This window comes from Coregonus clupeaformis, unplaced genomic scaffold (assembly GCF_020615455.1).
Source record: "Coregonus clupeaformis isolate EN_2021a unplaced genomic scaffold, ASM2061545v1 scaf0305, whole genome shotgun sequence".
Classification (NCBI taxonomy): domain Eukaryota; kingdom Metazoa; phylum Chordata; class Actinopteri; order Salmoniformes; family Salmonidae; genus Coregonus; species Coregonus clupeaformis.
The window spans coordinates 102324-117760 of record NW_025533760.1 but is presented as its reverse complement, the minus strand read 5'-3'; the positions used below and the strand labels follow the sequence as shown (position 1 = coordinate 117760).

Genomic DNA, 15437 nt, shown 5'->3' with positions numbered 1-15437 from the left:
AAGGCCCAACTTCCCGTGCCAAACACCAACATCCACACCTTTCAACGGCAGCCAGCAAGGGGGACGAAGAGGCCACCAATCTCGACCCGCCCTGCCTTTCATCCTCTTACATCCCCCTTTCATCGCCCCTTCACCTTCTCCCTCTACCAGCATGATTGCATTTCAGCAGAGGGATAGCTACGCAGCTACGCTAACACTCAAGGAAAACACTGCTTGGGGATTGGCTGCATCAACATGAAGCAGACAGACAAATCTCCACATCAACCGTTCTTCCCTAATCAATCCTCTCCCCTGAGCAATCCAGATTGAGCCATCCTTGTGCTGTTAAGAGCCTCTGTGATCCTCTGTGTCTCTGGCCCAGCTGAACTGAATGTGGCAGGCAGACAGTTTGGATGTGCCTTATCAAAGCTCAGACCGTCGGTGATGGCCTTTCCCTCAAAACTCACATCAAGTGGCTATAGGCGGAGGAGGGGACCCAGGCAGCTATTTAGGCCCCCCCGATAAGGACCTCTCAGATTCACTTCTTAAAGGGTGACCTTCCTAGAGTTCAAGTGACTACAGATGGAAACTAGCCTGCTGACTAAATCTGCACATTTACAGAAATGTTGGGGAATGTGCATTATCCCTGTCAAATAAATGTAATTTAAAAAATCAGTGAACACTCTGATACCCAAGCACCCTAGCGTAACATGAGTAAGAAGATGTTCAGAGCGTATAGAAGCAAATATACTGAAAGAAAATATAACCAACATTAAAGTGTTGGTCCTATATTTCATGAGCTGAAAAAAAAATCCCAGAAATGTTCCATATCCACAAAAAGCTTATTTCTCTCAAATGTTGTGCACAAATTTGTTTTACATCCCTATTAGTAACCATTTATCCTTTGTCAAGATAATCCATCCACCTGACAGGTGTGGCATATCAAGCTGATTAAACAGCATGATCATTACACAGGTGCACCTTGACCACAAAACCCAATGCCACAGGCGTCTCAAGTTTTGAGGGCGTGCAATTGGCATGCTGATTGCAGGAATGTCCCCAAGCCATTGCCAGAAACTGAATTAAGCTGCCTCCAACGTCGTTTTAGAGAATTTGGCAGCACCTCCAGCCAGCCTCGCAGCCGCACCCGTGTAACCACGCCAGCCCAGGACCTCCACATCCACTTCTTCACCTGCGGGATCGTCTGATGTTTAGGGCCTCATTTATTTATTTCATTGTCTATTTCCTTATATAACTGTATCTTATCTTTGAAATTGTTGCATGTTCCTTTATATTTTTTTTCCATATATTAATATTAATAATATAGAAATATTATTCTTCTTCCCCACCAACATGGAAAAACATATGGCAGCTTGACTCCACACTAAAACAAAAAACTAGCCTAAATACCATTGTCATAGCATAGAATCCTGGTAATAACCCATATTCATGCTGTGGCTTTTCTGCTTCAGCTTATTGAAATTGTTCTCAAATTAAAACATAAGAAGGTTGACGAATGTAGTGTGTGGGCTTTATCTGCGGTAATGTTATTTTCACAGAATTTGGGTCTGGAGGAGGCTTGTGCAGCAGTCTGCAAACCACCAATACCCTAGCAGTGGAACACATTAGGAAATGTTTCATTTAAATGTCTTACTTTTTCTTTGCAAACAACTTCCAACCACATGTGTGCATTGTGGGCTGTAGGACAGTCAGCTACAGTATGTGAAAATAAAAAGTAACGGGTAACTCTAGGTTGCCTACTTCTGCATATCAACTTCTAATGTCTAACAAGACCACAGCTGGTTAGGAGTAGTTATCAAATGAGGGATGCAAAATCGCCACTACACCATAAAACATACAAAATAAATCTCAAAAGTCTGCAAAAAAAAAGTCTGCAAAAGGACAGGAAGCCATGTTCTCATTAACACTTCCTTTTTTTCACCCACAACCCAGTCAAATAGACAAAAATAAAACTGACTTAAAATAAAAAAACACTTGCTCACATTACATGTGTAACTAACCTCACACGTATACACCACACAATACTCGCATAAACTCCTTATCTGACCTCACCTTTCTTATCACTGCAAGGAAGCAGAGTGGCCACCGTAGACCCTCCCTGGTCCTTAACTGACCACGTCCTCCACCAACAGTCTGACAAGCCTATCTCTATGATTAGGTCATTCAATTGCAGAGTGGGTCTCGAATCCACTCTGCCAGTGCCAACAAAACAGATATCCTAACAAGTACTTATTTTTTTTTATTTAGTCTACATGGAGGAAGCATTGTCAAAAACTTCGTCCCAACCCAAACAGCTGCTAATGGGTGGCAGGAGGCTCTCTCAGAGTCGGGAGCATTTAGCAAGGGACTGCGTTGCCCTCGGAGTTCTACTCTGTAACTGGTTGTGGTGACTCAGCCACATCCTACACAGCTGTGAGGTGGGTTGGGCACTGGCCAGGCATGACATGTTTGTTTGCTCCCTGCTCGTCTGGGCTGTAGCTTTAGTGAAGAGAGGTGTTCTGAGAAACTGACCTACCCACTAAGGATGTACTACCCCCCAATGGGATTGTCATGTAGCGCATTCTGTCAGATGGAAACGTGTTTGCTCTTAAATCAAAAAAGAGGGACATCTTTACAAAGTGATCATTTTAAAGAGCAAGGCACTTAACCCTAATTGCTCCTGTAAGTCGCTCTGATAAGGCGTCTGCTAAATGACTAAAATGTAAATGTAAATGTAAAGCTATCTAGCTCTTCTTTAAATGTTGAGGCAATCGAATTCAGGAGATAAAATATGTTTACTTCATGATTATACCAAAATGTGCATATTTACAGTGATTAAAGCACATATTTTGTCTAGGTAGTGCATTAGGTCTGATTGTCAGAACAGAGGCATCTCTCCATGGCTGAGCGGGCCCAAACTGTCTGACTGAGACACGTGTGGCAGCAGGGTGAGGGGGGAGCCCACCCTCTTCCTGGGCTCTGGGTGCTCCACCTTATCGCTAGCAGCCTCTCAGAAGACAGGCGTGTTCCCCTCACTGTCCAGATCATATCTGGGTAATTCCTTCCCAGCCCCACATGGCCCAGGGAAAGCAGCACTTGGGCTGACAGGGCTGCCTGCCACACAGGACAGAAGTGGAGAGGGGGGGTGGTGCTTCAGGGACGACTCAGACTGTTGGGGCCAAACCACCTGCCAAATGATAGGTGTGTCTATTTACAGGTTAGAAGTCAAACAACCAGTATGGTCTCTTTCTTTGACTATCAAGGCTTCCTTGGTTACAAGGGTTGGATTGAGACATCAGTGCATTTATGCCCGTGTAGCTCAGTTGGTAGAGCATGGCGCTTGCATCGCCAGGGTTGTGGAGTTCGATTCCCACGGGGGGCCATATGAAAAATGTATGCACTCACTAACTGTAAGTCGCTCTGATAAGAGCATCTCTATGACTATGTAAATGTAAATGTATGGGAGATACCTCTATGTCGTACCTGTAGCACAGGAAGTGGCAGTTGCTGCAGTACAGAGGGACCACAATGTCGACCACACAGCTAGCAGGGACCTGTCCCTGATACTGAAGCAGCCCAAGGCACCAGTATCTTATTTAAAAAACACTAAATTATCCTAACCAAAGGGCCGAGTTAAACATTCTTTATTTAGTTTAAAAACGTTCTAGCCTGAGCGGAATGGGCCTAGCTCTCTCAAGTGTAGAGCGCTCACTTTGTAACTCAATCGGCATAATCTAATTCCACCATATTCTGTCGCCACACAAAGTCCCCATTAAACCTCTAAATACTTCACAACTACTAGAACCAATCCCAGGGCAGCCCAAGCAAACAAACACTCATATTTCTCCCGGCAAATGTATCATCTTAAAACCGATGCGTGAATGAGAGGCCTTATTTGAGCTATGTTCAAGGCAGCGGCCTGTAAGAGAGCTTTCTATGTTCCAGAAAAGGTGTGTGAAAGCGGACGTTTTCTATGGGTTTATATTGGAGCATTCAACTGCTTAAGTAGGTTAAGGACAGAGGGGTAACTGGGGTGAATAGAGCCATTTCAATGCAGCTCAAGCACAGCTTTATTCTTACCATATAAATAACACTATTCACCTAAGTTCACATCAGATTCACTGAAACTGAGTGTCTGCTTTTTTTTTATTTCCTTTCAATGTGTCCAGACCTAGACAACCAGGTGACTCCTAATTAATACACTTACCTTAATTGGTCAATCAAGTACAAGGGAGGACAAAAACCCGACTCGCACTCCAGGAATGAGCTTACACCCCTCTATAGGCCTATGTCTTAATATTTTGACATGTTCCAGAACTAGGACTGGGGATTTCCAAGGTGCAATGTCTTGTTTTTAATGTCTTCAAAAATAAATTTACATCTTTGGGGGGAAAGAATAAGCTAGTGAGGAGAGATTGAGCCTCACCTGCCCGTTACCTTCTCTCGTTGGTGGCGCTGGGCGTGGCCGTGCTGGTGCCTTGGTCAGGTTAGCCCCCGTGCCGTTGTAGATGTTCTCCACCTTGACTCCAGCTTGCCCAGCCGTACCATGATGTTGTCCAGGACACCTCCAGGAGTCTTCTTCAGATCTGGAGGGGGGAACACTATAGCATGGCCTAGATACCTCATATCAGTCTTACAGCTAACCAGCTAACTTGTCTTGAGGCTACAATATACAGTACAGTGTTTTCTATATTTCCATTTCATTTTCCTATCATTTCAATTGATCTCATGATAGTCATTTTCAAATCTCAATTGCCCCTTTAAAAATTAAAGACTTTTGAAGGACAAGGTGTAAATTACAGCATAGTATATAATGCCATGAGTCTCTCTCCACATCCCGCTCAGAGAAAATTCTTTTCTATTTTTGTCTTCATAACTAGGCTAATCAATATATCGTTATGTGCGAGTAATCTGAGTTCGCCTTGTATACTGAGAAGGCCTGTTCTTATTGGCCTTCCTCTGAAAAAAGAAAAACAAGAGGAGAGGATCAGGTTATTTCAGCAACCCCAATAAGTCATTGGATTTCATGCTGTCCATTAGGGGACTCATTTAAATGTAAAACTGAGCTGGCGGGTGTATTTGAGAATACTTGCTGATTCAGTTGGGTCTGTGCATTTCTCTGGGCATCTCCTGACTCCTGTACTATCCAAAAGGAGATTGGTTGGACGATGGGATTAAAAACACTAATGTAAGGTGACATTCACAATAGGTGTGTCCCAATAATGTCTCCTTCCTGAAGTGTGCACTTGTTCACTACTTCCCACAAATCTAAGAGCATTGGATTGGTTGGTGGAGGCATGGGCTAGTGGGAGTTTCCACCATGTTTCTTATACTACTCATCTCCTTTCAAATCGTGAACAAAATGCATAATTTTGGGGGAGGAGAGATAATGTGGGATAGCCCAGTAGCTAGCCAATAAGAGGTGGGATGTAGAATGACACTACGTGAGCTGACATTCACAATGACATCCTCTCGGTTTGATTCATAGCATTTCAGGACTTGGTATGCAGGGCTTGGCATTTCAGTGCTGAGTCCTAATGTGTTTATCTATTTCCCTCCCAGCCATGAACATCAAGGATGCATCCCAAATGGCACCCTATTCCTATTGCACTAGTTTTGACCAGGGCCTCCAGGGCTCTTCCTCAAAGCAACTGAATAAAGTGTCAAGCTTCTAAAGCTACTGTATAACATACAACACAAACTTGGGTGACTTCAATTCCATTTTTATAACTGTCTGATTACTTTTTTTTAATTATTTACATATTATTGTTTATGGTGTTGAAAATAATCACTCACTAACTGTATCGCTCTGGATAAGGCGTCTGCTAAATGACTAAAATGTAAATGTAAAATGTGTTGTAAGATCTTTTCACAGATGATCGTATTACTTGCAAGTTCAACACACTTTTGCGTTGCTTTCATTTCATTCGTTTGCATATAACTCTGATTTTTAATTTTTTTATCCAAATGCTTAACATATTGTTTATTGGTATACCTAACATCTTGTCACAAAACAGTTGATCAATTTGGACTTGCACATTTTGTCATGCCATTAGTAGCTACCGAGAAAATTAAATATGACACTGACCCTTCTGCCCCCTGAAATGTTTTCCTTTCCTCCCGCCACCCCAAAATATTCCGGATGTCCTCACCTCATTCTTCCTGCGTGAGCCGTGAAGACAGCGATCCACCCCTCTTCCCCGTCACCGGCGCTGCGGTGCAATTTCTCTGGCCGCGCGTCGCATTTATATTCACTCCCCTATCGTGCCAGAAAGAGCGGCATGGAGGGAAACAGGCCTGTGTGTGCCGCCGTGGTCGGGGAGAGAGGGAGGGGAAGGGACGGAGGGGGGGGCGTGTGGGAGGGGGAGGATGCATCGTTTTGTCTGCTCTGCACGGCTGCGCAGGGCGGAGTAAGCAGATGCCGGGGGGGCCCCCGCGTCGCAAGAAGAAATCAGCTGGAAAGCTGACTACGTCCCAAATGCCACCCTATTCCCTATATAGTGCAGTACTTTTGACCAGGGCCCATATGACTCGGTCAAAAGCGTCCTTTTCGATAGAGTGCCATTGGACACAGCCCTAGTGGAGCTGCCACTGCCAGGGCATCAAGCTGAACATAAATTACACACAATAGATTGTACCCTCGGAAAACACATTGCGCTGAGCAGAAACCTCCCGCCTAGCCTCCATCAACCAGACGGAGAGAAATGAGCATTAGAAAAAACACACTGCCCATCCAACACACTGCCCATTCATCCATCTCTCCCACCTGGACAAGGTAGGGTAACCATCCCCATGGCTGATCTGTGTGTGTGTGTGTGTGTGTGTGTGTGTGTGTGTGTGTTAATTATGTTTTACAGGTCGCAGCCAATTGAGTCTCAGAAATAAACATTCCTCGGCATGTTTGCAAATGAGTGCCCAAAGAACGATGTGGTTCGTGTTAACAAATAAATATTCAGTCTTTCCGACGGCACAACATTGTAATTAATTAAGCCAGCTTAAAACGTGAGGGAAATTGAAATGCATGGCTCAGGGCGGAGTGTGGACAGCCTGCATTCAAGTGGTAAAGTAGTGTAATAGGTGTTAAAACATACCCTGCTAAATCCATGGGATAGATGCTTACTGTCAGAAAAGCAAAGTACAATTCACAGCATCAAGCCAAATCATAACCAATCAGAATTAGTATTCGGCCAAACTGTGGTAAAAATACTACTATTACATAATCTTAATTTAAAACAGTGGTGGTAGTATGGGTGATACCTTAGTTACTTACCCAAGTTCTTTGGTTCAGATCATTTTCTAGACACCCACCTTTAAAAAAAAGCTACTGTTACAAACTGAATTGACATAAGGCTGTGATATTGCTGTTTTATAGCTCCCCAACTCCCCATTCATCGTTACAACCTGTCTGCTAAAAAAATAATAACTTGACTGTGTCTTCATTCCCAAAAACAAAACAAACACTACGTTCCAAAATGAAACATGCGAGTTGATATGCATGCGAAAGCCTGACCGTTCATTCTCCCACAGAGGCAGCCCATAGGGAGGGGGCAAAGCTACATTGCAGTTAAAGCGCTTTACAGATATCAACTGTGTTAGTTGAGTCATGTCCTCACTCATGTCCACACAAATGTCTACTGACATCGTGGTACATGATGAGCATGGAGACAACTTGTGGATTATCCTAAATGGCCCCCTTTTCCCTATATAGTGCACTACTTTTGACCGAGCCGATAGGATTCTGTCAAATTAATGCACTATAAAAAATAGGTGCTAACTGTGTGCTCATCATTTCAGTGACCTAAAGTCAGCCAAGCGTAATCTTTCAAGATACTGACCCACAAACAAGTTCCCTGTTTCAATAATTGCAGCCCTAAACATACTGAGTGAGTAGACTAAACAGACAATCAACCAAGCAAACTAAGAGAGCCGCTATTGTTAATAATAAACTAATTTGTGCAGTTGTAAAATGGGAACCAGCCCAGATCTTTAATAAACTCGGTTCGTTAACAAAGTAGGCCAACATCAGTTGAACAAAATATAGGTCTATTTCCCCCTAAAAGCACAATCTGTAATTTCAACACCTACCCTGTCAGTTTGTTTCGTAACTGAGAGATGGGGCTTGGGAATTCCCTCAAATTCATATCTCCATATCAACATAATAGCTTAAACATACTTACATATTTTAATACGCAACAACAAAAAAATATTACAAAGACTCAAATGAAACTTACTTCCAAAGAAAATGCATTATGTAATCAATGCACTAAATGACTTTCCCATCATTTTTCTGATATGTGGTTACAAATCCACAGAGATTTTCATTTGCTTTAGAGTCGACTGACAGATGGGGAGACTAATCCATATTTCTATGCAGCTGTGTGCTTGCTCTTGGCCTAGTGCTATTACACATTATCACATCCAGTTCTCAAGCACAAATCCCACAACACTGATGTGAGCTGATCATTAGGTGTATGCATGTTGTAATATAGTGACCTTACATATACTATATTCCTTGCCAAGTAACCACATGATGTGATATAATCTTTTATAAATCTCTAGAACTCTACTTACCATACATGAAGTAAAATGTGTCCCTCGCTATCAAATAACGTCTAATCCAGGTTCCTAGAATATCAATATGCTTTTGTTGACAGGACGTTTTTTTTGGGGTGAAGCCACTATACTGTGTAATGGTTCTTTTTCGTGGCCACCCACCAGATCGATGCACAACTCAGGATCCCAATCACACTCCCAATTTTGTGTCCCAAAGCTATGTTCAGTTCTGCAGTTAGTGCAGCTTCATTCCAGTCTGTTACAGAAGGCTTCTCTCGCTCTCTCTCTTTTATTTATTTAACCTTTATTTTAACAGGGAGTCATGCTGAGATCAGTCTCTTTCACAGATGTACAGTGAGGGAAAAAAAGTATTTGATCCCCTGCTGATTTTTACGTTTGCCCACTGACAAAGACATGATCTCTATAATTTGTAATGGTAGGTTTATTTAACAGTGAGAACAAATAACAACAACAAAATCCAGAAACGCATGTCAAAAATGTTTAAATTGATTTGCATTTTAATGAGGGAAATAATATTTACCCCCTCTCAATCAGAAAGATTTCTGGCTCCCAGGTGTCTTTTATACAGATAACAAGCTGAGGTTAGGAGCACACTCTTAAAGTGCTCCTAATCTCAACTTATTACCTGTATAAAAACACCTGTCCCAAAACAATCAATCAATCAGATTCCACTCTCCACCATGGCCAAACCAAAAAGCTCTCCAAAGGATGTCAGGGACAAGATTGTGGGATCAAATACTTTTCTCCCTCACTGTATACACATCGATATACACTATACACAAAAGCAAAATATAATAATTGAAAACAAACACATTCTTCAGTAAAAAGGTTCTCAATCAGTCATTTGAATTGCCCTAGGAGGCACCAATTCTTCAAATTTTAGAGAGCCTTGGAGATCATTCCACAAGTAAGACTGACCTAACTCAGTGGAGAGTCGAAGGGATCTCTAGAGTTAGCCATCCCTGAGACCGGGTCTGATATCTCGTGCGTCTGTAAGTTAACAATGAGTAAGGTATATAATTCATGCGGGACTTTTTAAACAAGGGAGTAAAATCCATCGATCTCGAGATTTCAAGCACAGCCTACTGTACTTTCTGATACAGAATGCAGTAATAAGCGTTGTGCGCTACTATAACTGTCAACGGCTTCAATACAGTGGCAGCTGCATTCAGATATACAATTAGCCATAGTCTATAACTGTATGAATTCACTAAATAATTAGTTTTCTGCTATTTAATAAAGCCATACCTATTCCTTAATAAGCCCATTTTCATTCTTAATTTCTTAACTTACTCATCAACATGCTTTATGAAAGATATTTTCTCAATTCCACATATTTATCAACTTTATCTCTTCTCCAAAGGAAAAGGATGTAAGTTTCATTTTGTCTGTTACTTCTACTGCTACAGACAATATTTACTTTTGTCCAAGGTTTGTCAATACAAGACTAGGTGTTACCTTGTGAAACAGGTTAGCTGTAATTTGGTTTAGTTCAGTGCTTCTCTCTCTTCAGTCCAAATTCCCATCTACTCAAACTAATAAACAATGTTCAATGCACCACATAAACCCCAACCGACTCAGTCTTGATACAATATTTATTGCGTCACTCGATTTTATGTGTGTTTACTGAGCAGAAGGAAGTCATAATTCCCCCATAAATGCATTAATTAATTCGGGCGATCCTAGATCTGCAGAGGGTACAATCTGTAGCATGAAGCAATTGTTCCCCTTACTACTTTTATTTAATCAAAACATAAAAAGGCTTCCCAACCATATAATTATATTTCAATGGCAGAGAGTAAACAGTGTTCCAGTCTCAAGAAGTACATTGAGATTAAGACTGTTCTAATGAGAAAACAAACAGGGACTGGTTTCATCCAGTCCATTATAACCAGTTTCCAAACTGGTTCTGTAGACCTAGGTCAATATCAGTTTTTCCCTACCATCATATCTGGCAGGTTCCCCGCCTTGCTTTGTTGCCAAAAAAGGGTTTGGCTTTTCGCCCGCCTGGAAATCAAACTAGGGAAAGACTGCCTTGTCCAATGTAATGTTTTTAGTTCACTACAATATTTTTTTAAATCTGTTTATACTGACATTATATATATTTTCACACTCCTTCAAAAGTTTGGTCACTTAGAAATGTCCTTGTTTTTAAAAAAGAATTTTTTTGTCCATTAAAATATAATACAATTGATCAAATACCTAACATTGTTAATGTTGTAAATGGCTATTGTACAGTGGGGAAAAAAATATTTAGTCAGCCACCAATTGTGCAGTTCTCCCACTTAAAAAGATGAGAGAGGCCTGTAATTTTCATCATAGTACCCGTCAACTTGACAACAAATTGAGGGAAAAAAATCCAAAAATCACATTGTAGGATTTTTAATGATTTATTACAAATTATGGTGAAAATAATATTTGGTCACCTAGAACAAGCAAGATTTCTGGCTCTCACAGACCTGTAACTTCTTCTTTTGAGGCTCCTCTGTCCTCCACTCGTTACCTGTATTAATGGCACCTGTTTGAACTTGTTATCATATAAAACACCTGTCCACACTCAAACATCACACTCCAAACTCCACTATGGCCAAACCAAAGAGCTGTCAAAGACACCAGAAACAAAATTGTAGACCTGCACCAGGCTGGGAAGACTGAATCTGCAATGGGTAACAGCTTGGTTTGAAGAAATCACTGTGGGAGCAATTATTGGAAATGGAAACATACAAAACCACTGATAATCTCCCTCGATCTGGGGCTCCACGCAAGATCTCACCCCGTGGGGTCAAAATTATCACAAGAGCGGTGAGCAAAAATCCCAGAACCACACAGGGGGGACCTAGTAATACCTGCAAGACTGGGACCAAAGTAACAAAGCCTACCATCAGTAACACACTGCGCCGCCAGGACTCAAATCCCTGCAGTGCCAGTCGTTCCCCCTGCTTAACCAGTACATGTCCAGGCCCGTCTGAAGTTTGCTAGAGTGCATTTGGATGATCCGAAGAGGATTGGGAGAATGTCATATGGTCAGATGAACCAAAATATACTTTTTATAAAAACTCAACTCGTCTTGTTTGGAGGACAAAGAATGCTGAGTTGCATCCAAAACACCATACCTACTGTGAGGCATGGGGGTGGAAACATCATGCTTTGGGGCTGTTTTTCTGCAAAGGGACCAGGGCCACTGATCCGTGTAAAGGAAAGAATAATGCCTTTTATTTTGAGTACCTCCTTCCATCAGCGGGCATTGAAGATGAAACGTGGCTGGGTCTTTCAGATGACAATGATCCCAAACACACCGCCCGGGCAGCGAAGGGTGCTTCGTAAGAAGCATTTCAAGATCCTGGAGTGGCCTAGCCAGTCTCCAGATCTCAACCCCCATAAAAATCTTTGGAGGGTTAGTCCGTGTTGCCCCCCCCAAACATCACTGCTCTAGAGGAGATCTGCATGGAGGAATGGGCCAAAATACCAGCAACAGTGTGTGAAAACCTTGTGAAGACTTACAGAAAGCGTTTGACCTGTGTCATTGCCAACAAGGGTATATAAAAAGCATTACAAAACTTTTTGTTATTACCAAATACTTATTTTCCACCATAATTTGCAAACATATTCATTAAAAATCCTACAATGTATTTTCTGATTATTTTTCTAATTTTGTCTCTCATAGTTGGCGTTACCTATGATGAAAATTACAGGCCTCTCTCATCTTTTTGAGTGGGAACTTCACAATTGGTGGCTACTAAATACTTTTTTTTCCCCCACTGTAGCTGGAAGCGGCTGATTATTGATGATATCTACATGCATACAAGCCTATTATCAACAACCATCAGTCCTGTGTTCCAATCGTTGTGTTTGCTAATCCAAGTTTATCATTTTAAAAAGGCTAATTGATCATTAGAAAACCCTTTTGCAATTATTTACCACAGCTAAAGAATGTTGTGCTGATTAAAACAATAAAACTGGCCTTCTTGAGACTAGTTGAGTATCTGAGCATCAGCAATTGTGGGTTTGATTACAGGCTCAAAATGGCCCGAAACAAATAACTTTCTTCTGAAACTTCGTCAGTCTATTCTTGTTCTGAAAATGAGGCTATTCCATGCGAGAAATTGCCAAGAGGCTGAAGATCTCTACAATGCTGTGTACTACTCCCTTCACAGAACAGCGCAAACTGCCTCTTACCAGAATAGAAAGAGGAGTGGGAGGCTAGTCTGTTTGAAAACAGGCGCCTCACAGGTCCTCAACTGGCAGCTTCATTAAATAGTACCCGCAAAACACCAGTCTCAACGTCAACAGTGAAGATGCACTCCGGGATGCTGACCTTCTAGGCAGAGTTGCAAAGAAAAGCCATATCTCAACTGCCCATCTTAATATTTTACTTGACAGTCTGAGATGTAGCCTCTTTCTATTCTGGTTTGAGACAGTTTGCGCTGTTCTTGAAGGGGTTACACCATTGTATGAGGATCTTCAGTTTCTTGCAATTTCTCGCATGAATACAACACAGCGTGCCATTAACACAGACTGATGGTTGCTGTAATGGGCCTCTGTCCCTTGTAGGTTTCCAGCTACAATTGCCATTTACAACATTAACAATGTCTACACTTATTTCTGATCAATTTGATGTTATTTTAAATGACAGAAAAATTTGCTTTTCTTTCAAAAACCAAACATTTTTAAGTGACCCCCAAACTTTTGAGCGATAGTGTATATAAACATTTCCTCCATTTGATGCATTAATAAAGTTTATTCAATTAAATTAAAGTTCAGGCTATTGGCAGAATATTATGAATCTGTTCTGATAAATGAGCCTATCACAGATCTTTTGTCTCATTGCCTCCCGAATAATAGTGTTTACAGCAACAACTAATCTCATGCTTTTCTGGAGATAATTAATGACATGATTAACCAATTACCTATTACATTGAGCTGATTATATTATTATACAGGTCTGGGATAAAGCTTAGGATTTCTTTCAACACCCTCCTCCAGGTCATTTTAAAACGTGTCGGAGAGCACTGGGCTGCTAGAACAACAGACTTCTCGGTTGCATCCCAAATGGCATCCTATTCCTAATTTAGTGCACTACTTTTGACAGGGCCCATAGTAGCGCACTAAATAGGGAATAGGATGCCATTTGGACCATTCAGGATCCTGTGCACCAAGGAGTTTCACCAAGGCAGATGCTTCAACACTCCGCATCAATGTTTTAACACAGACCCTAAGGGGAACAAGACCAGCTAAATGCTCCATGTTCGCCAGTCAGTACTCTTGAGGTCTGGCATTAGCAGACTGTGGCAGCTGGTTATGCCTACTCAGTGTGTCTGAGATGGGCGGGAGCTTCCTGCCTACAAACCCAGATAAATTCTTTTACAGGCTAAGAGGTTTTAAACAAATCAAATTAGGCATAGCCTTTTCAGGGACTACTTTCCTGGAAGAGGACCAGTGGCAGTTGGTTGGTTGGTTATCTGGTCATTTTACATATCTTCTTGTTTTTCCACGCATTAAATATATTCACTAATCAATTCCAATCTCATTTTCTAATAACCCTCTCATTACCCAACTCTATTGGGCATGATACTTATTTTTTTTATTTATGCGAAACAGCTCATCAGCGTAACACTCACTTCTGTTTGCGTAAGTCAAGTTCCTAGCTGGCTACCCCTAACACTTTACTTTCCTCTATCCAATATCAGGCAGCACCCTGCTGTAGACAAAATGTATGTCATTTTTCAAGTTTGTCTCTTTCCTCTTTCTTGTTTTCCCGTTATCTATGGTTTGCATTACACCACAATACAATCAATATACCTTATCAATATTATACCTACATTATGCATTTTGTATGATCTGCCACTGTCTGTCAGAGGATATATGATGATTTTTTGACTTTGAAGACACTTCTCCTTAGCCTAATTCAGCCTGTCCTTATTCAATAACAGTGCACTCTCTAACCGAGGTTATCATATTACTCACTACCAACACTGGCAAATCAGAAATCCATTCAATAAAACATTCCAAGTGAATGGAGACATTCCCAGTGTACCATTGAGCAAATTCAGAGTTCTCACAACCACTGCTTTGCAGGTGGAATCATTCTATTATGAAGGGGGAGCAATGGACGAAACACTACTTGTGCAGTGCTCGGTACTCACCATAGGCCGTCATGGTTCCCACGTCGGGGCCCTCCATGGCAGCTCTGGTTCTCCTCGCCAGGGCCTTGATGTAGCGCTTGCTGAGGTCCAGATTTGCTGTCGCAGCATGGTGCTGCTCTCGTGCGTGGCCCGCTGCTGGATGTAAGTGCAGCAGCATCATGTCCCCAGATGAAGCCAAAGCTCACCAGGAAAACCCAGCTTCTGGGACGGCCGCTTCCACAGGTAGGCCGAGGCCATGGCGCGTGGCGCGGCCGCACTCGATCAGGTACTTATCTGTGTGTGAGGAGGCGGGGGTGGAAGGTTGGGCGGAGTGGGAGGAGGTTCGGGGGCGGGGCATGGTGGCGCTCGCGTTTTAGCCGCTGTGGTTCTGTTTGGCTTCTCCACCACTCCTCACCAGTGGGCTCTATTTCTTTGGCCCATCCTTATCGTCCTCCCATCTAGGGCTGGGTTGACTGGCCACTGCATTCTGCCAGAGGTAAACATAGAAAGGCTGTTAGAGGCACTCAGAGTCAAAAACACTGCAGTTCCAGTAGCAAAAGGGGGTGTATTTACATGGGCATTCCCAAGCGGGTGTTAGCTTTACTATACCATCCAATGTTTCCCCTATATTAATTTAGCAGCAGCGCTAAGCTTTCTGCCAAGATGTGCTTTTAAAGGGACAGTGCGAGATTTTTGGCAGCTAAGCCCTTTTCCTACTTACCCAGAGTCAGATGAACTCATGGATACCCTTTTTTATGTCTC

The 15437-nt window shown here is 42.2% G+C and overlaps 1 protein-coding gene across 1 annotated transcript in view; it reads right to left on the bottom strand.

The window, feature by feature from the left end:
- The window catches only part of LOC121554440 (alpha-1,6-mannosylglycoprotein 6-beta-N-acetylglucosaminyltransferase A), a 96067-nt gene extending 81134 nt beyond the window's left edge, over positions 1 to 14933 (bottom strand). Inside the window, 8 exon segments of the mRNA XM_045214760.1 lie at positions 2907 to 3093; positions 4406 to 4503; positions 4506 to 4565; positions 14697 to 14789; positions 14792 to 14838; positions 14840 to 14856; positions 14858 to 14888; positions 14890 to 14933. Coding sequence (XP_045070695.1) covers positions 2907 to 3093; positions 4406 to 4503; positions 4506 to 4565; positions 14697 to 14789; positions 14792 to 14838; positions 14840 to 14856; positions 14858 to 14888; positions 14890 to 14933 — 577 coding nt within the window.
- Positions 14934 to 15437: the final 504 nt, after the last annotated feature.